General features: G+C 43.5%; 1 protein-coding gene across 6 annotated transcripts in view; it reads right to left on the minus strand.

Annotated features, from left to right (window-relative positions):
- Positions 1-22,675, minus strand: part of ADAMTSL3 (ADAMTS like 3) — a 366,780-nt gene that overhangs the window by 304,453 nt on the left and 39,652 nt on the right. For all 6 annotated transcript variants that reach the window (XM_059912342.1, XM_059912338.1, XM_059912341.1 and 3 more), the window contains exon 3: positions 1,268-1,387. In XM_059912342.1, coding sequence (XP_059768325.1) covers positions 1,268-1,387 — 120 coding nt within the window. The remainder of the gene's footprint in view (positions 1-1,267; positions 1,388-22,675) is intronic.

Raw genomic sequence — 22,675 nt, forward strand, 5'->3', positions numbered from 1 at the left:
CAGCTGCAGAGCTCAATGTACCAAGCACAGGTCACTCAGTAGACACTGAGGATCAAAATCAAGGGTGCCTCCCCCTGAGCTGGGATACAGAACACCCTGCAATAGATGTCTCTACCCGCCCTCCATGCGCCATCGTTCATCAACCAGTTACGCTGCCGGAGACTTTAATCCTCCTCCCAGCCTCATCTGCACTCTGCCCACCTCCAAGCCAGCCCCAGAGCCGCGTACCACTCCCTGCTGTCACATCTTACATCTACCCATGCTGGCAGACTGACCTTCCCAGAGCCGCTCCTTCCGAGCAATATCTTTCACCCCCTAACTAGGCCCTGCGCAACTCAAGCCAGAACTCACCAGCCTTGACCACACAGATCAGGATAGCACAGCGGACCTCGGTCCCTGGGCCATCTTCCTCCACCCCGTCATGTCCCGTGAGAAGACATTCTTGCCCCATTCCTCACCCACACCTGGCCCCTTAGGTGCCAAGGTCTACCAGATCTTTCAACGTCACTCATCATCCTAAATCCTAGCCCAGTTTGCACCACTGCCTCAGAAGTTCAGGCCCTATCAGCTAGAAACCTCTGCCTTTGGCAAAATTGACATTCTCTGTTTCAAACGAGTTGTGAGTGATTTCAAAGACATATGTCATCTTCCGTGCTGTTAGGGCATCAATGTGAATTGAGAATGGAGGGTCACAGTCGCGAGTGTGCGGTTTCTCCATCTCAGCCAAGCACGGCCTCACTCTCCAGTCGGGTTTCGTGCAGTGATTTAAACACACACGCCTGTGCACACACACGCGCCCTCACACAGAGGCATGCATATGTTTTCCCTTTCTGGAAAATGGGCTTTGAAAAGAAAAGTTTTGGTGCTGGTAAAAGAAATAAAGTAAGAGCTAAGAGGGCAAAGAAAGTAAAGCTTAATCAGAAAACAGAACTTTTGGATAACTTCAGAATTACATGATGAATTTGGCAGTAGCTGAAATGAACGAATTTACATATTTATATTAATATGGAAATATTTCTGATGAAAAATAAGAGAATGTGTCACTCAAGGCAATGCCCCAACCAGGGTGAGAACCACACACTGTGCAGGAAGCTACATGCAAGCGTGAACAGCCCAGAGTCTTAGGGTCCTTCCTGGTGTAATGGGTCTATTATATAAGTGGTGACAAGGAGGAAATATAATTATTTTGAAGTTATTTTTGAGAAACTGTTTCCTGCCCATTGGCAAATGGCAAAGCCAAAAATAGGCTCTTTAATGAAGTTCTTACCTGGTCGTCATAGCGGTACGTGAGGAACTGCTCCCCTGTTGTATCTTCCAGAAAACTTCCCTGAGGGGAGAGTGCAAACTCAGGAAGGAAATAGGCCCCAGGAGACTTCTCTGCTGTGGTCTGAAAGGCAAGATCACTTGGTTACAAATAAGGCCCCAGTAAGGACTCCCAACAGGCAGTCTCTGAAAAGGGTGAGTCCAAGAGAATCCACCCACCAAAAGGCTGTACCAAGAAAAGGGAAGTGCCTATTTACAATAGCCTAGACGTGGAAACAACCTAAATGTCCCTCGACAGACGAATGGATAAAGAAGATGTGGTACATATACACAATGGAATATTACTCAGCCATAAAAAAGAATGAAATAATGCCATTTGCAGCAACAATGGCATTAGACCTAGAGATTATCATACTAAGTGAACTAAGTCAAACAGAGAAAGACAAATACCATATGATATCACTTATACGTGGAATCTAAAATACAACACAAATGAACCTATCTGTGAAACAGAAACAGACTCAAAAGACATAGAGAACAGACTTGTGGTTGCCAAGGGGGACGGGAGTAGGGGAAGGATGGATTGGGAGTTTGGGATTAGCAGATGCAAACTAGTATATATAGGATGGATAAACAACAAGGTCCTACCGTATAGCATAGAGAACTGTATTCAATATCCTGTGATACACCATAATGGAAAAGAATATAAAAAAGAATGTATATATATGTGTATATATACACATATCTGTATATACGTATATACAGATATGTGTATATATACACATATCTGTATATACGTATATACAGATATGTGTATATATACACATATATATCTGTATATATATATATGTATAACTGAGTCACTTTGCTGCACAGCAGAAATTAACACAACATTGTAAATCAACTATACTTCAATAAAATTTTTTTTAAAAAAGGGAAGTGCCCTCTCTTGGCAAAGGCCATGTGAGACACACCAGGTATCTGTGTTGAGGGGCTGTTAGACCAGGATAGCACCCTGGGCCACCTCAAATCAGCTCACACAGTATTTACTCCCTGACACCTGTTCCTTCCTCTGGCCCACAACCTTCCAGCAATGCAGCCACGGTGAGGTTAACTTGCTTAAGTTCTGTTGTTACAAATCCATTGTTTCTAGGATGTACTTTCTTTCTCTTTCCTTTTCTTTCTTTCTTTCTGTTTTTGATTGTTTGGTGAAAGAGTGAGAAACAAACTTATTTTTTCCATACTGTAACAGAAGTGCATGTTCCTTCCAGAAACTTTAGAAAATTTAGATGAGTGCAAAATAAAAAAAAACTGCCCATAAATACTCCAACCTATAATAACCACTTTTAATTGTTTTGATGTATTTCCTTTGAGACTTTTTTCTCATAATGCTTTGTATGTTTATATTAAAAAATCCAAGATTAAATAAACATGGATTTTGCAGAAAGACTCCATTGGATTCAAGGAAAGCTCATGCCCTGGCATCTGAATCGGTAGACGTAAGCGCCATTTATTGGGGTCAAGGGGAGACAGAAAGGACATCATCTGTTGGAGAATATGGCTTGGACACAATGGCCCAATGGACTTGCTACCAACACTTGCCACGCCCCCATCCAAGGGATGTTGGAGCATGCAGAGGGCTTATTCGGATCACTGCCTTGACTGGTTCAAGGAGGAACGAGATAAAGGAGACGGAACCCCCAGTGCTTAGCCCCACATGATCAAAAACACGGGTCCATGACTCTGCCCCCAACAGGGTACCTCACTCCCCCTGCTCCAGAAGGAGTGAGCAAGAAACAGAGTGAGAGGCCACGGGTGTAACTCCGAGGAAATCATTTTCTGCAAATAGGAGGAGTGGGGAATAAAAGTACCCCTCTAACACCTCTGCTCCACCGGGGGTCACAATTCCAAACTGCAGCAGGAACTGCGGTTAAAGCAAAAACAGCCATTTGAACGCTACACGTTAAAAAAAAGAAATCAAGACGTGATAGCTTTGTTAAGGCACTTCGAACAGATAAGTCTGTGTTTTGGTGAGCCCTACCCTGTTCAAAGAATTTCAAGATTTTCTCATTAAATTTCATTCACATGAGGGGCTCAGCAACAAGCAAGAGACAGGAATCTTCCCAGAGCCCTGCAGCCCCAGATCTCCTTTGCCCTCCTTCTGAATGGCCTGCTTGAGGCCCAGTGACTCCTACCTGAGTGCGGGAAATTGGAAAAACGCCTGTGGATGTTCTATCTGCTACACTGTGAAGCCACCCTTGACACGTGTCTGTCACCCCACTGTTCAGACCACCACCGGGTGCTCTGTGGAGGTTTTCTCTGTTATGTCACCTTCCTGTGGGGAGGCTCTGCTCTAAAAGTTAGCATGGTCACCCTGAGGTCCACAGCAAAGCCACGGTGTCAAGAGCCTGGAAAGGAGGTCTGATCAGGCCCAGGCAAGGGCACAGAATACGTCTGTCAGACCTGGCCGGCCAGCTCTCTGATAAGTGCTGGAGATTGTTCCTAAGTGACCTTGGGAGGAAAAGGAAGGGGAGCTAATGCCACAGCCTCCGCAGACAACCGGACTCTCACACGCTTTAGCAGTGTTCTATGGGGCTCTGCATGAAATATCAGAAAAAGCAAAAAGTCTTCCTGGTAGTAAAGCTTTCCAGCCCTCAGTATTCATTAGTGTGGGAAAAAAACAGCAGACACTTATGACTTTATTATAACTATAGCTGATTACCTTCCACTTTGTGAGCCACTGTTCCAAACTTTACATTGTATTTATCAGGGTTTAAAAAGGTGAGGCGGGAATAAAAACTTCCACGTGAAAATAAGAGGTGAATTTGATAGTCAAATGTATGTCTCTGTATGTTTCCTAGGAAGTTTGAGTATGTGTAAAAGTATCGCTCTTCTCACCAAGGATAAAAACACATCTAGGTAAACCTCAGGGCCAAATTTTATATAACTGCTGGTAAAGAATGGATTCTATCTTAACGTAATTCATAGACACTGATTACCAAAATGCTTAGCGAAATATCGATAAAAGTTAGTTGTTGTTGTTGTTTGCCTCTATTGGCTTCAGAGATGGTAGAATCATAGTTTTAAAGGCCTGAAGAGGCCTTAGAAGTCATCCAGGTCAAACTCCTTTCTTTAGAAATGAGTAAACTAAGGCTCTGAAAGTGAAGAGACTTGCCAAACACCACAGAGCAGGAGCCAGGGCTGGAACATGTTACTGGCCATGTGCAAAGACACAGTTAGATCGTTTTACCAAACAGTGGGGGCTGGGAGCAGCCTAGGATCAACACCTGAAATCAGCTCCCTGAATACACAGGGCCTCCCAGTATGATGCTTATCTTCAGTTGACCATACATTCAACACATATTTATTGAGCACCTACTACATGCCTGAAACTGTTCTAAGTGCTATGAATACAATGACGTACAAGGAAGATAAGGTCCCTCTTTTCATGAAGGTTATACTCTAGTGGGAAGAGATACATAATAAAATAAGCAAACAAATTCATAAACAAGAAAATTAAAGCTCTAAGTGCTATAAAGGAAATAAACAGGGGGATATGAGAATAAGGTTGGGAGAGGGTTGTTTAACTTTAGATAAGAAAATGAGGAAGGCGTACCTGAGAAGACAAGGTTTAAGCTAATACCTAACAGGTAAGAAGGAACCAGTCACTCAAAGAGCCAAGGATGAACATTCATGATGAAAAGAAAGCAAGTACAAAAGCCCTAAGGTGGGAAGCAGGTCAGTGGGACTGCAGATCACAAAGGAAGTCAGTGCGGCTGGATCCAGTGTGAACAAGGAAGAGAGTGCATGAAATGGAAATAAGAGAAAGGAGGAGCTGGGACATTCAAAGCCTTACAGGTCATGGCAAGGAGTTGAAGAACTATAGATTTCAGTTAACACTGACTGCTTTGTGGAGGATAGGTTAGGAGGATGCAAGATGGAATCATATAGATCAATTAGAAGGCCGCTGCACTAATCCAGTTGAGAAGGGATGATTCCTTTGACTGGGAGGACGGCCGTGGTGAAGGGGAGAGGTAGATAGACTAGAAGTTACTGACAGGTGAGAAAAAGCAAGGAATCAAGGATGACTTCCAGGTTTGGGCTTGAGCAACAGGCTACAAAAGATTCAGTATGAGGGACTTCCGTGGCGGTCCACTGGGTGAGACTCTGCGCGCCCAATGCAGGGGGCCCAGGTTCGATCCCTGGTCGGGGAACTAGATCCCACTTGCATGCTGCAACTAAGAGTCCACATGCCACAACTAAAAGTCTGCATGCCGCAACTAAAGATCCCGCATGCTGCAACAAAGATCCCGCATGCCGCAACAAAGACCCAGCGCAGCTTAAATAAATAAATAAATAAGAGATGTAAGTAGTAAGAAGAAAAGTTCTTTAAGGAAAAAAAAAAAGATTCAATGGGTGGGTTGCCCTGAGGCAGGAAGGGTTCTGCTGGGGAGGGGCAGAGAGTTTGGGTCTGTTTGGGTCACATGAAGTCTGAGATGTGTATGAGACATCCATCCACGTGGAAAGCTTGAGCTGGCTGTTCAATATGCAAGTCTGGAGCTCATAACGGAGGTCTAAGGCTAAAGACAGAAATTTGGAAGACATCGTTTTCATTTCCTACACATATATATTTACAGCATCATAATGGAAAGGACCCTCCCTAAAGAATGAGTTTGGCGGACAAGAGGGCTTTGTCTGGAGCCCTCAATAATTTTAATAACTGAGGACTTCCCTGGTGGCACAGTGGTTAAGAATCCTCCTGCCAGTGCAGGGGACACGGGTTTGATCCCTGGTCCGGGAAGATCCCACGTGCCGCGGAGCACCTAAGCCCGTGCACCACAACTACTGAGGCTGCGTGCCACAACTACTGAAGCCCGCGTGCCACAACTACTGAAGCCCGCGTGCCTAGAGCCCATGCTCCACAACAAGAGAAGCCACCACAATGAGAAGCCTGCGCACTGCAACAAAGAGTAGCCCCCCTCGCCGCAACTAGAGAAAGTCTGTGCACAGCAACAAAGACCCAACACAGCCAAAATAAATAAATAAAATTAAAAATTAAAAAAATAAGTCTAATATCTGAAAGTGAGTAGAAGAGGAGGAGCAAGCAAGAGACTAAAAATGATAATCAATTAGAGTAGAATGAAGGAAAAAAAAGACAAATATTGGGTCATGGAAGGATTCAGCATCAGAGTGACCAACAGTCTTGAATGCTGCTAAGAGACTGAGATGAGGCCAGAGACATGTCCATTGGATCTGGCAGCAAGGAGGTCACTGTTGACCTTGACAAGAGTAGTTACGGTGATGCGGCAGGGACAACCGTCATGGTTTTGAGAGGTGAATGGGAGAAGAGGAAGTAGAGACCGTGATGAGAGACTCAGAAAGGGGCCATAGCTGGAGGGAAATGTGGAATCACAGGTAGAATTTTTAAAGATAGGAGACACTGGAGCAGGTTTGTTTGCTTACAGGAATCATCCAGTAGCAAGAGAGAGAATGGAGAAGACAGAAGAGGTAACTACAGGTGCAAAACCCCTGAGAAGGAAGAGGAATAGGATCCAAATTGATTGCGGGGGCTCTGGCTTTTGTCCAGATGAGGGGCCCTTGTCCCACATAGGCCTTCATCAGGCCATGCTTCCTAGCAGACTTAGAGCCTCCATCTCCCCTGCGCCTACTCCTTGGATACCCTTCTGCGAGGTCCCAGGGACTCCTGGTCCCACGATCATCCATTTGTCTCTATCACCCTCTCCGACCACCCCTCACCCACCCCAGCCCCATTCAGCTTTCTCACCTCTGAGCTGGCTCTCTTTCCTGGGCTCTGCTGCAGCTGCAGCCGCCCTACTGCTGAAAGAAAGTGCAGCCACATTTCTTACCAAATTGCTGCCTTCTGTGGCGAGGGGGGACTGTCCTAAGCCTCTGTAAACAGAGTATTTGTCTGTTGTGCTTCTTTTATTTTATTTTTTTAAATTCTCTTCGAACTACCAGAATTTTTTTTCTTTTATGGCTTTGTTGCTGCACTCGGGCTTTCACTAGTTGCGGCGAGCGGGGGCTACTCTTCGTTGCGGTGCGCGGGCTTCTCATTGTGGGGCTTCTCTTGTTGCAGAGCATGGGCTCTAAGCACACGGGCTTCAGTAGCTGTGGCACGTGGGCTCAGTAGTTGTGGTTCACGGGCTTAGTTGCTCCACGGCATGTGGGATCTTCCCGGACCAGGGATCAAACCCTTGTCCCCTGCATGGGCAGGCAGATTCTTAACCACTGCGCCACCATGGAAGTCCCCAAGAGTATTTTGTCTGTTGTGCTTCTATACTATCAACAGCAACTACAAACATTTCATAAGCTCCAATGAGCTTTTTTTTTGCTCTGCTTAACGACTGGGTAAAATGATGTACGTTTGCCCTACATTTTGTTCATTGTATTCCTATCCCAGGCTTCTGTCTCTCCCCCAAGGCATCTCAGGGCAGCATTTTGGAGGAAGTTCCACAGGGCTGAGGGCTGTCTCCATCATGTCTGCGTTCCCCAGGGGAGATGCCTGGTGTAAGGTCATGAGAGTGAAAGACTGCTGGCCTGCACTACCTGAGCTATGCACTAGGGGGCCTTCTTCCTCACCAACCCCCATTCTCCTGTGGGAGTTAAACGCTGCTAATCCCTGGGCTAGCCCAGATTCTCTCCAGGCTCACATCACACTCCGTGTTACTGATAAACTGATTTTACATTCACCTCTTTTTATCAAAATCCTTACTCCTGAGTCAATTTTTCAATCATTTGGGAGTCGAGGCTACAGCCTGGTGCCATCCAAGTCCTTTCCCTCTATAGTGGCGAGGGTGCACCACCATGCCTGTTTGAAGAGCCGTCCTGTAGCAGCCCATGATCATGAAAGCTCAGTGCTGGGAGGGAACGTCTCAGTCATTTAATCCAGCCTGTCCACCTCAGTAATCCTGCCAGATGCCCTGCAGCCTCTGCTTGAATACCTTTAGTGACGGGGAGCTCACTCTCTTACAAGGCAAAAGGGGTCTGTCAGAATCTAGGAAGTTCAGAGATACCAACCTAGTCTGAAGTGGCCCATTGCTCCCCAAGTGTGGAATGAGGTACCTTTCCTCTGTCATCCTCCCCCACGTCCTTCCCCTGCCTTTCCCTCTCCCTAGAGGGAACTGAATTCTAGAATCTGAACAGAGTGGGATTTGGGAAGGGACAAATATTTGAGTCACAGAGCTATATAACTGGAAGAAGTTTTAGAGACAGTCTAATCCCAACCCCTACCTTGGAGCAGGAATTTCTCCTGCAGCATCTTCCACAGTCATGCACATAGACTCAATAGAGGCCCTTTGAAGAGAAAGCTGGGAAGGAAGGAAACTCAAGTTTATTGAGCATCTACTGTGAGCTAGGATTTGTGAACACTGCCTCTATCTGTCCTCATCGCTACGCTGTGAGCTATGTGTCACCAGCCTCTTTTCACACAGGAAGAAACCAAGACACAGGACATCAGGACATTTAACTAGGGACACACAAAGTCCCAGCTGCTGAGCAAATGTTCACCCCCATCCCAGTCCCCCAGCTCCCTCAGTGGAAAACAGTCTTGGAAAAACTGGACCTTCCTTGAAGGAGAAATGGCTAAGTTGACTCATGGCTTCAGAAAGCAAGCACCCCGGGCAGCAAAGAACACGCGCTGACATTCTCACCACCTGGGGGTTGACTTCCTAAATGTCAGGGAGACTCGGTGTCAGGCGGTTCCTCACAGGACAGGGTGACCAAAGAGTTCAGGCCCCTTCAGCAGCAAGAGTTGACGGCAGGGTTGGGGGAGGGAGATCGGACCAGGAAGTGTGCAATCTTCCCAGGGCGCAGATCCAGGGCCAAGGAGAGCAACTGCCAAAATGCATCATCCCACCAGCCACTGTCCACAGCTGCCGAATCGCTGTCCACACCTGCCGAGTCACCGGGGACAGGGTCAGAAGGAATCCAGATGGCCCCTCCAGGGACCTGAGGATGCAGCTGATCCACCTCCCCCTCCAGCTGAAGGCTTTGACTTTGGCAGGAGGAAGTAAGTATGGGATGGGGGTTCAAGGACAGGATTTCAGCATCCTAGCCCCCATCTACACCCTGGAAAGGATAGAGAATGTCTATCAAGACTTGGCTGATGGCATGGAAGGAGAAACAAGTGGAGGAGAAGTGGGTGTTCCTATATACAGAACAGAACCCAATACTCCTCGAAGGTTGAGCAGTCACCATTAAAAAGAATACAATGGGATTCTCATTGAATTTCAACAAGCCAGTTTAAACCCTTCTCCCAGCCTTGTCTGAGCGCTACAGGTGGACGTTCGTCTCTCTCCAGAGCATGAACACAGCCAAACACCACACCACTGACCTCTACAGAACTGTGGTCAGTAAAGATCACTAAGTTCTCTTTCCTACCTGCCACTGTTAAGCCATATCTGTATTCGGGACCGAGAGCCGGACTGTACCATCCCCGGTCATTCACGCCCTCTTTAGATCTGGGCCATCCTTTCAGCCTGTCAAGGCTCTTTTTGGATCCTGACTCCATCTACCAATTTTTGCATCGCTCTCTCCCCGCTTCCCATCAGCCCAAATTTGAGCAGCTCTCTCTCCATCTGTCTCCTTGTTACTGCCACAAACACTGAGCTGGAACAAGGCTGAGAACTGGGCACTTTACCAGGCCAAGAGAAGCCTGTCTCCAGGCTGACAGTGACTTTACTCACTTAGGGTCTTCTCATTTCATATATCCCCAACTTGGCCACTGGGGATTCAAGAAATACCTTGTCCGATTCTGCCGTGACACAGACAACACGTGGAAGTAAGACACTAGATGGAAGAACTGAGATTCCAACGGATCTTCCTAGGTCGGGACAAAAGCTAAAGGCTAAGAAGGGACAACACTGAGTCACTATTGCAGAACAATTCCCCATGACAACAGGGCTTCAGAGGACGGTGACGGTCACTGCCAGGAATACGAATGCATAAGAAGTCAATCTCAATTAATGGCAACCAAGATCTGCAGCAGAGAGTTTAGCACCAGGATGGGAGGCGCGGACCACTCCTACCGGTGGAAGGTCCTTTTAAATGATAATATTTGGTGAGTCTGAAAGTGTGTGTTCCAGGTGGAACAGGAGAATCCCCAGGCTCTGGGGACAGTCTGCCAGGAATACATTCTCTGGAGGGTCTCTGGGGGTTGTTGCTCCCGGCCTGGATTACACATGAGACTTTACAATTTGTACCCTCCAAAGTCCATGAGGGAATAATCAAGTTAACCAATATTATTTAAATTCAGCATACCAAACGCATTTTTGTTCCAAGAAGCAGGATGTGCATTTTGTTTCCTGAACCTGAAACAAAGACTCAAAAAGAGACCTTCAGGATCATTTTGGTTTTTCAAGTAGGATGTTGTCATTCCAAGATGTTTCAAAGTCCTGGGGGTCCCCAAACTTCCTGATTAAATATAAAATGTATTTACTTTGCCAAGGCTGAAAGGGTGGGCTGAAAGAAAATGAGTTTTCACATTTTTTTTCTGAGTCTTTAAAAAAAGTTAATGCTAGGAATTTAAGATTCATCCTTTCTATTTACCATCAACTAATGAATACGTTCTCTTGATCTTGTTGGGTTGAAAGGCCTAACGTTTGAATGAACATCTGAGTGTGAGTACATCTCAGCCAAAATACCATGTCGTTTCAAACTTCAGCTTCACTCTGAGTCACATTTTCAGAACAACTATGAGCAGAAGACCCTTCTGCATCCCTCTTAGTGCTGGAAGGCGGGTGATGCCTTGTGGGTGTGCATATTCAGAACAAGCTGTTCCATGGAGAAGGTCTTTCCTTGAATTTAAATTTATCGTATTAAGACTCTCTTTAGCAAACTGGAATGTGGATCTTATAAATGTCATTCATAGCACTACTCTTCCATCTGCCACTAAACACAAATTCTCTCTCTCTCTTTCTCTCTCCTTCCCTCCCCTTCCCCTACACACAGACACACACACACACACACACACACACACACACACACACATCTTTAATCAGCCCTGGCAAGCAGGGCCAAAAGCAATCAGTGAAAAGATCTTGCTGGAACAGATTTCACCTTTCAGTTTCCTGAAAGGAGAAAACCTGAAAATGAAATCACAATACTTCTTTATATATCTGAACCGTCTTTAGCCCTCAGCACCAGGCTTTGTGCATAGGAGACATTCAATACTTAATTTTCTTTCCTAGAAAAACTGACATAGGGTGCCCTTTCCACCCCCACAGAGCCCTGCATGACTGATGCCTGATTTTCTCTCTGCCACAGAAAGACCAGAATGCTCTGGCTGAAGCACATGCTGGCATTTCACAAGGGGTTATTTAAAAACTTGACCATTACTCTGAATGGGGAGAGGAAAGCAAGCCTGCCCCTGCCAATATACACAATATAGATCCTCTTTCCCAGGAGCCCACCCCTCCCACAAAACTTTATTGAAGAGTCCATTTTTCAAGGACTTGAAGGAAGCTGACCCCTTGGAAAGAGACTCAATGAGCAAAATGTCACGTGGAAATAACTCTAAAACACTTCAGGGGGAAACATTGAAAACTGTATTCCATGAACAGGGCTCCACTGGTAAAGAAAAAAGTTAGACGGATGGTCATCGCAAATCTTAATCAATTGTAAACTCCCTACCCACTCTTCCCTTCTCCCAATCCCTCCCCTCCTCCTGGTCCAGTCACACCGGTAAGGGGTCATGCCCTTCCCCCTAAAAGCCAGTCGGCAGAGCAGGGAATGATCATTTATTTGAGAAACGTGAGCAACTGTTGTTGCTGAGAAGTGCCGTATGTGGGAACGACCCGGAAGAAGTGCCGTGGAGAAGTGAGGTGTTTCCCGGGGGAATCTCTGTAATTCCCTCCCAGGCGTCACTTCCACTCCAACAGGGATTCAGGGTTGAGGGAGAGACAGTCTCGTGGGGCCCAGTCTGGGCAGTGGAATCTGCGCTTTGATCCCAAAGCGAAATACATCTTTTCCCACAGCCTCTTCACCACGGACGCTCATGATTACCTCTCTGGCAGAGACAAGACATCTTTGCTTTTAAAATAGAGTACAGGGACTTCCCTGGTGGTGCAGTGGTTAAGAATCTTCCTGCCAATGCAGGGGATACGGGTTCGAGCCCTGGTCTGGGAAGATCCCACATACCACGGAGCAACTAGGCCCGTGCGCCACAACTACTGAGCCTGCGCTCTAGAGCCCGTGAGCCACAACTACTGAGCCCACGTGCTACAACTACTGAAGCCTATGCACCCTAGACCCCGTGCTCCGCAACAAGAGAAGCCACCACAATGAGAAGCCCACGCACCGCAATGAAGAGTAGCCCCCGCTCGCCCCAACTAGAGAAAGCCCGCGTGCAGCAATGAAGACCCACTGCAGCCAAAAACAAATAAATAAATTGATTTATTTCTAAAAATAAATAAATAATTAAAAATCAATAGAGTACAAATCAGTATTGTACTTTACCCAGGTGGCGGAGGGAGGGACTCCCCAATGCATCAAATGTTCAGGTACTTCTTAAGAGTATGCCCAGGGTCTATTCAGTCACCCGGTCAACAAACTGTTTATTAAGCACCTACTAGGCACCAAGGCCGTTTTTGACATGGAGAATTCATCAGTCAACGAAACAGACAAAAATCACTTTTCTCAAGGAGCTTATATTCTAATTCGGGGAAACAGAAAATGAACATAATATATAAGTAAGTTACATAATGTGATATAGGAAAAAGAGGTTGGAAGTGCTGGGGGCTTGGGGTATAAACGGCACTTTTAAATAGAGCGGTCAGGGGAAGCCAAGGTAGGTCAGGGTTCCTTAGGGAATCACGTTTTATTTTCTGGTTTTCTAAACAGACAAGTTGGAGCCTGCCCTTTTCCTTGGAGGCTTCAAAGTGTCGAGTCTCTCTAGGAACCTGGCTGGGACCTGCCAGGCTCTGGAGTCATCTGCTTCTACCTACAGCAGCGGCGTGACCCTCTGCTCCTTGGCCCCAACTGCCTGTGTGCTTCTCCACCACCGTGCCCTGCAGCCAGCCCAGGCCCCAGCACTTCACCCGGGCTGTTCCAACGTCTCCTGCTCCCGCTGAGCCACAGCCCACCCCGCCCAGGCCCTAATAGTACAAGCACGGGCATAAGTATGCAGAAAACACCATTACTGGACAACAGATTGATTACATGGGCATGGTGTCTGTCGCCAACGTCAGGGGCCATGACTAAGCATGAGGCAAATCTGCGTATATCCCAATACACGAGCTTATACAAACTCAGTAGTGAAAGAAAAAGAAAGAAAGGAGGGGAGGGAGGGAGGGAGGCAGGAAGGAAGGAAGGAAGAGGGGGGAAGGAGGGCAGAGGAAGGAAGGAAGGAAGGAAGAAAAGGAGGGAGGGAGGGCAGAAGGAAGGAAGGGAGAAAGGAAGGAAGAGGGAGAGAGAGAGAGGGAAGGAGTGGGGGAAGGGAGGGCAGAAGGAAGGAAGGAAGGAAGAAGGAAAGAAATAAAGGAGGAAAGAGAGAAAAGAAAAGAAGCATTACCAGCTCTTCCCGATTTGCCAAGGAGACACCACCCAGCCTGACACAGTCCAGAACCATGTCGGGGACATAGTCATGTTTATTCAAAGTCTTTCTCACCCTCACGGCTTGCTTTCTTTCAGGAAACAGCTTGTCTGTGTGGCTGAAATCCTACAGGCTTTCAAAATGTAGGCTTCCAAGAGAAGAGAAAGACAGAAATGTGCTGTTTGCACATATTCCGAAAAACATTTATATTCAGCCTAAGCCGGTTTGTTTTTCTAAGCTTAGCAGGGCAGGAAGTCTTCAGTGCTAACGCATCAGCAGAGCTGCCAAGTTTGCTGTTTGGATGCTCCTGCCTTTCAGAATTCTTAAACAAGCAAGGCGATAGGAAGATAGTGATTTACAGTCAGGATGTCTTTGCTCCATGTGTATAAAATGGCATCACTCTAATTTCCATAAACTACCAAAAAATTCTGGAGGTTTAGCATAAAATGTTAAGGACTTCTTGAAAACAAAAGGTGATGCTTTTATAAAATTAAGATGCTAACATTAACCCCTACAATTCAACGGTACCAAAGCCATACTGGAGGCATAAATCAGAAGAAATTGTTACAAACAGACTGTCTTCTGTTTAAAAACAAAAAAAAGGAGAAATGCAAACTACAGTGTTTGATCCAAGCAAAGTGTTGGGTGTAATACAGGTTTAGGGATTTAAGTTGGTATATTTTTAAGGTATAATTTTAATTTCTTACTGATATATGGAATGACACGTAATTTTTTTGCATGCTTTAAACACAATCACATCATCCCGTATTTGTTTGACATGAAAATGTCACTTAGTTTTAAATCCTGAATAAACATAGGATTAGTTTTACAAACGGTACCGGATACATGGAAAGTCACATTCATAAGCCAGACAAACTTGGAGACACTGGACACCTGCTATAATTGGTGATGGATGCTCAAGTTTAGAAAGGGGGCCAGATTTGTGGTGGGAAGCCCGGGGGTCCAGCCCACCTCCACAAGAAACTCCGTGGCTCCCAGCATGTTTCTTCACGTCTCCAGGTCTTACCACATCGTTAAACGGGGGAGACCGGGCTAAATGAGCTCCAGAACACCCCAGGGCAGGAGGAAAACTGGGCTAGAAGATGAAGGGGCAGGGCTTTTGTTTCTTTACTGTATTTTTTATATTACTAAATTAATAGTGTTGGTATGAATTTAGAAAAAGTCTCCTGAGCAGAAAAACACCCAGTAGTCAAAAAGTAAAACTCTGGTAGCCTTTGTAATGAGGGTCATCGTATTCTCTTAAACCAAAAGCAGTCCCAGGAGAGACATGCAGAATGATCCCCTCGCTAACTAAAAGGGCCCCCCCAGAGACAGCTGCCCATGAAGGCCAGGGTTAAAAAAAAAAACACAGAATAACTTCAGGATAAAAGAGTCAATGTGGAGGGCTTCCCTGGTGGCGCAGTGGTTGGGAGTCTGCCTGCCAATGCAGGGGACACGGGTTCGAGCCCTGGTCTGGGGGGATCCCACATGCCGCGGAGCGGCTGGGCCCGTGGGCCACAATTGCTGAGCCTGCGCGTCTGGAGCCTGTGCTCCGCAACAAGAGGGGCCGCGATGGTGAGGGGCCCGCGCACCGCGATGAAGAGTGGTCCCCACTTGCCGCAACTGGAGGGGGCCCTCGCGCAGAGGCGAAGACTCAACACAGTCATAAATAAATAAATAAATAAATAAATAAAAGAACGTGAATTTCTAAAAAAAAAAAAAAAAAGAGTCAATGTGGAAAACTTTAACCATTGCCTTCCCCCCAACAACCAGCATGGAGAGGGAGAGGGGGGCTCTGAGAGAGGTAGCAAGTGTATTTCGGTAAGGTGTATTCGTGCTCGCAAAGACTCACTTGTTAAAATGGAGCTAAAAACCTTATACCTCCCAAAATTGCTGTGACCATTTAATAAAATAATGCATATGGTTGTGTAATTGTAATTACTTAATTTGTAAGAAGCTATACACATGTATGCTACTATGATTGTTGTTATCACAAAGTTCCAAAAACAGTGGATATATGTATATGTATGGCTGGTTCATTTTGCTATACAGCAGAAACTAACACAACATTGTAAATCAACTATACTCCAATTTTAAAAAAATAACTAAAAAAAAAAGAAGTATGGGGGACTTCCCCGGCGGTCCAGTGGTTAAGCCTCCGCGTTTCCATTGCAGGGGGCACGGGTTCAATCCCTGGTCGGAAACTAAAATCCTGCATGCTGCACGGCCAAAAAAAAAACCCAAAGGAAATTCTGAAAGACAAGTATTAAATGGTGACATATTACAAAAAAAAAAAGTATGAAATCCATTGATGAATATCCAAATTTCTTAGCTTAACTTTCAATCTTAATCTAATTTGCACAATATCTGTTACAATCCCACTGTATTTCAAATGTACTTCTTAAACTTTTTCTAATAAAAGCGAATTTTCTTTGACCAAAAAAACAGAAAAACAAAGTTCCAAAAGCAAGTTTTTAATATTAGTAGTAATACAATCATGTACTGAGTATCTCCTCTCTGTGGGTGCTGTGCCGGTCATCAGAGACTGAACGAGAGACAGTCCGTGCTCTCAGGGAGCTCACTGTCTAGGGTTGGGTGTGGACTGAGAAAGAAATCAGTAAACAGGCCCTTCAAAGCCATGTGATGAGGGCCATTGAGGAGAGGGAAGGACAGGATGCTACAGGAGCACGTGAGAGGGACACGCTCGAGGCGGGGAGGGTGGAGTCAGGGTCACAGAAGGCATCACAGAGACAACAGCCAAGCTGTGATAGAAAGAACACGTAGGCACTCCCCAGGAAAACAGAGAGAAGGATGGAGGAACAGAACCTTCTAGAACAACATGGGTGTAATGAACAACAAAGGCAAGCTGGATGAATAGCCTGCATATCTGGAGCGTGGCATGGGAGGGAAGAGGAGAGAAGTCGGAGAAGCAGACAGGAAAACAGAGAGAAGGATGGAGGAACAGAACCTTCTAGAACAACATGGGTGTAATGAACAACAAAGGCAAGCTGGATGAACAGCCTGCATATCTGGAGCGTGGCATGGGAGGGAAGAGGAGAGAAGTCGGAGAAGCAGACATAGGCTGGATCTCAAAGGGGGTCTGGTGGGGCAGATCACAAAGCCAGTGTTTATCCCTAGAAAGCACCAGAGGGATATTAAGTAAAGAAGTGAAACTATTATTACGGAGAACGAACTGGAGGGGGAGTGAGACAGAAGTCGGGGAGGCTAGTTAGGCTCCTCTATTATTCCAGGAGAGAGATGACAGCGGCAATGAGGATAGAGAGAGGAAAATGAGCCATAACAAAATAATGTATCTCAGAACTCAAGTTAAGAAAACAATTATGCCAGCATATTTGAAATACTGGGAGAAATTTTAAAGTTTTAGAAAAAATTCTAAATAATCAAAATTGACTCTAAAAAACAAAAACAGAAAAATCTCAATGGTCCTTCAACTATTAAAGAAATAGAATCAGTATTTAATATTCTTCTCATGAAGAAAACGACAGGTTCAGATGGTTTTAAGGTGAGCTCTACAAAACGTTCGAAGTGTAAATAATTCCAATCTTTAAATAAACTCTTCCAAAGAACAGAAAAAAAGGAACACCCCATAATTCATTTTTACGAGATTATGACCTTGATAACAAAACCAGACAAGAGCAATACGAGAAAGAAATTACATATCAATCTCACTCTTGAAATGAAGGCAAAATTCCTAAATAAGATATAAGCAAAATAAATCTAACATCGTATAAAAAGAAACCATCAACAGTAGAATGGATCAATAAATTGTAGTCTGTTTATACCCTAGAACACAATAGAGGAGTGAAAATGAATGATCTCAGCTTCACACATCGACAGAGATGACATTTTAAACCATAACACTGAGCAGAATAGACACAGTATGATTTCATTCATATAAAATTCAGAAAAGGCTAACACCACATAATACGTTATTTGGGGATACATACTCAAATGACTAAAACAAAATCCACCTTTTGTGGGCTTCCCTGGTGGCGCAGTGGTTAAGAATCTGCCTGCCATTGCAGGAGACACGGGTTCGAGCCCTGGTCTGGGAAGATCCCACATGCTATGGAGCAACTAAGCCCGTGTGCAACAAATACTGAGCCTATGCTCTAGAGCCCGTGAGCCACAACTACTGAGCCTGCGTGCCACAACTACTGAAGCCCGTGCGCCTAGAGCCCGTGCTCCACAACAAGAGAAGCGACCGGTGAGAAGTCCGCGCACCACAACGAAGAGTAGCCCCCGCTCACTGCAACTAGAGAAAGCCCACGCACAGCAACAAAGACCCAATGCAGCCAAAAATAAATAAATAAAATAAATAAATTTAAGGAAAAAAGATTTTTTAAAAATTCACCTTTTGCTGTGGTGGTGTCTGAGCAGAGAGGAGGATGCAGTAAGGAAGGGACACACAAGAGGCTGCAGTGGTATTGATAACATCCTGTTTCATAAGCTCCATGCCTGGGCCACCTCATGTGTGGCTGTGCAGGTTGGGCACCACACCCTGCATGTGGCCATCTTCCTATAAGCATCGTGTTACATAAAGTACTTTGTGTGTGTGTGCAAAATAATCATCATAATAAAATAATGTTATAAAACTTAAAATATATATGTATGCAAAATAATTAGAATCAAATAATTTATATAATAGTAATATAATAAAATAAGTTTTAAGTCAGACCTGTAAGCATGTTTATTTTTAACACTAGATAAATATAGCCTTTTATATCAATGGGAAAGTGGTAGATTAGCCGATAAATTCTTTGGGACAACAGGTAAATTAGGAGGAAAAGGAAAAAGGAAAAACACTCAGTTTCCCTCCTCAATCAATGCATCAAAATCAATTCCATATGGATAAAAAAATGTAAATGTTAAAATATATATGCATGTGTGTGTGTATATATATATATATACATATATATATATATATACACACACACACACATATTTATGTGTATGTGTGTCTGAATGTGTGTGTATACATACATTCTAGAATATATATATTCTAGAAAGTGGTGGAATTTTGTAGAATCAAGAATTGTGAAAGAAAAGTCTGATATCATTCTGATTGTTTTCCCATTGTAAGTTACTTTACCTTTCATCTGGAATTTTTGAACAAATTTATAACAGCCAACAAAGTATTTGTGGTGACACAACAGCTAGACTTAATCACAGTGATCACTCTGAAACATACAGAAATATTGAAATATTCTGTTGCGCATCAGGAACTAACATAGTGCTATAGGTCAATTATACTTAAAAAACAAAGAAACAAACAAACTCATAGAAAAAGAGATCAGATTTGTGGTCACCAGAGGCGGAGGGTGGGGAGCGGGGGAATTGGATGGAGACAGTCAAAACTTCCAGCTATAAGACAAATAAGTACTAGGGATGTAATGTACAACATGATAAATACAAGTAACACTGCTGTACATTACATATGAAAGTTAAGAGAGTAAATCCTAAGAGTTCTCATCACAAGGAAAAAAAAATTTTTCTATTTCTTTAATGTTGTATCTATAGGAGATGATGGGTGTTCACTAAACCTATTGTGGTCATAATTTCATTATACATGTAAGTCAAATCATTATGCCATACACCTTAAACTTATACAGTGCTGTATGTCAATTATATCTCAATAAAACTGGAAGAAAACATAAAATTTAATAATCCAAAAAGAAAAAATAAAATAAAGTTATTTGTTTAAGAAGTCTAGGGAATTCCCTAGTGGCCCAGTGATTAGAACTCTGCACTTTCATGGCTGAGGGCCCAGGTTCAGTCCCTGGTCGGGGAACTAAGATCCTGCAAGCCGTGTATCAGGGCCCAAAAAAAAAAAAAAAGTCTAACTTCTGGCTTCCTAAAACAGTCTCTACTGACTGTGTTCTCTTCATGTGTGTGGGCCACACTTTCCTGTTTCTTTGTGTGTCAAATTTTTGTTGAAAACTGGACATTTTAAATAATATAATGTAGCAACTGTAAAAAATATTTTAACCTTCACCCTTAGAAGTCAGAAATTTCACCAGAATATGTATATGTCTCTGTTTGTGTCTTTTTTCATTGGTCCTGACTGTAGCCCAGTGAGCCCTTTCAGACTCAAGTCTGTCTCCATTCAAGGAAATTTTCTACCAGTAGTTGCTTCATTGTTGTCCCTTCTCCATCCATTGCTTTTTTCTCCTTCTGCTGTTTCTATTGTTTGAATACCAGGTCTCCTAAATCTGTTCGCCAAGTCCCTTAGCTTTTCCCTCATGATTTACACTGTGTGGGTTTCCACTGTTGTAGATGGTATTTCCTCCACGTGGATGTCCTTCAGCTCATTCACTGAATTATTTACTTTGAAAATCTCGTTTGTTTTTAGTTGAGGAAAGCCATTTGGGGCTGTAGTGGAATCTCCTTACATTCTCTTAGTTGGTGGTTTTTCCAGTTTCTTTCTGTCTCCTCCAGAGCAGTTCTATTTCTATACAAGAGAAACACTCTATATAAGAGTTCTGTGTAAGAGGTGTCTGATCTGAGTGGGCTGCTTGCTATTTCTCTTTCTGGCTGCTGAGCCCCCTTAGATGTGCTGCTTTTCTACTCTTTTGTGTATACACATTGGTGCTCAAATATGCTAGAACCAAGTGGCTACCATCCCGCCATGGCAGGGAGGAAGCACAATCAATGCCCCTGAGGGACCTTAGAGACCCAGCTGGCTAGATAGCAGTCTCCTATCAAGGCACAAAGAGAAAACCTCTCTTGGGACTTCCCTGGCAGTCCAGTGGTTAAGACTTCGCCTTCCAATGCAGGGGGTGCAGGTTCGATCCCTGGTCGGGAAGCCAAGATCCCACATGCCTCGTGGCCAAAAAAACCAAAACATAACACAAGCAATACTGTAACTAATTCAATAAAGACTTTAAAAATGGTCTACATCGAAAAAAATCTTAAAAATTCAATAAAGACTTTAAAAATAGTCTACATCGAAAAAATTCTTAAAAAAAAAAAAAAAAGAGAGAGAGAGAGAGAGAGAGAGAGAGAAAACCTCTCTCTTCCCAAGTCCTATTCTCTTCCCAGAGGGAGAAAAGTTCTGAGCCACCTTTCAGCATTCATTAGGGGCTGGGAAAGCCTGAATCCTCTCTCCAGACCAGCCTGCTTGCCAGCCCCAGAACGTATCTATCCTTTGCCAAAGGGGCAGCTGGCTTTAGATGGCCGTAGGATTATGCGACCCTGAATTATTCTGATATAGCATTCTGATATACAGAATGAAATATATTTATATACATATCAGATCTTGATGTGGTGAAAATCTTTAGAAGTATAACATACTTCTAAAGGCAGAAACCATACAAATATTTATAGAGCTAATATTAAAACTGAAATTGAAAAGCGAGTAATCAAACAGGAAAATACTTTAAACACACATAACAAAAGATTCTTAAAAGATTCTTAACTTCTACATATAAAAATAGCTCTTACAAATCAGTAAGGAGATGAGGAAGAGATTAATTTTAAAAATGGGCAAAAGACACGAATAGGAAACTTACAAAAGAAGAAATGAAAACAGCCAATAAACTTATGATATCACTAGCAATAAGAAAGACAGGTAAAACACTTATCAGATTGGCAAAGATTTTAAAAAATACACTACCCACTGCTGGCAGGGATCAGGTTTGAAACACATTTTAGCAAGTTGGACTTTCAAATGTTTAAATTCAAATGAAGAACAAGTGACAATCTTAACTTTAAAAATGTACACAAAAATTGCTACACCCCAAATAAAATCTCAGAACAAATACATGTTTAAAAGTTTAAATGGCTAAAACTACAATACAAATAGAACACTGGGGATATGAAGAAGCACTCTCACACTTAGCACATTCATTCATTCATTCAGTAGTTTTGAGCACCAGCTCTGTGCCAGGCCATAGCAGAAGCACTAAGGACACAGTGGTAAAGGAGACAGATGCAGTCCTGCCCTCAAGGAGTTTAAATTCTTAATAAATAAAGAAAGAAATAAAGTTTAATTCATAATAAAGAAATTATTATGAGAGCATTTCAGACAAATTTCGCTAATTTTAAAACAGGCAAATTATATGCTTACTTAACCTCCCCACCTAAAAACTAATTTTGAGAGATATGTTGAAACATTACTCAAAACACATTTAAATCATAAGTAGCTTATCAGTACAGTAAGGGGAAGAGGGACAGAGCTTCACCTGCTCCAGCCTTTGTAAAGATTCAACTCCACATTGGTTATCTTCTTGCAAGGAGAAGAGAACAGAGGAAATTAGCTGGTTGTGGTCTAAGTAAGGGAGGAAAGACGGGGCAAGGTATGCTGATCCCATCTCTTCCCTAGAGGTCCTTTAGGGCTGCACTGTCCAACAAAGTAGCCATCAGGCAACATGGCTATTGAGCATTTGAAGTGTGAGTAGTCTGAACTGAGATGGGCTATAAGTGTAAAATAAACTCCTGATTTCAAAAATTCTGTATTTAAAAAGCAAGGTAAAGTATTTCATTAAGAATCTGTATGAATCTGAAAAAGAATATATATATATACACATATATATACATCTATATACATCTATATACATATATACATATATACATACCTATATACATCTATATACATATATGTATACACACACACACATATATATGGCTGAATCACTTTGTTGTACACCTGAAACTAACACAACATAGTAAATTAACTATACTTCAATTTTAAAAAGAATTTTTATATTGATTGTATGTTGAAAGGATAATATTTGGGTTTTTTAGGTTAAATGAAATATAATATGTTACTAGAATTAATTTTTTTAGTGTGGCTACTAGAAAATTCAAAGTTACATATGTGTCTTGCGTTACATTTCTATT

Source organism: Balaenoptera ricei, chromosome 2, assembly GCF_028023285.1.
Source record: "Balaenoptera ricei isolate mBalRic1 chromosome 2, mBalRic1.hap2, whole genome shotgun sequence".
Taxonomy (NCBI): domain Eukaryota; kingdom Metazoa; phylum Chordata; class Mammalia; order Artiodactyla; family Balaenopteridae; genus Balaenoptera; species Balaenoptera ricei.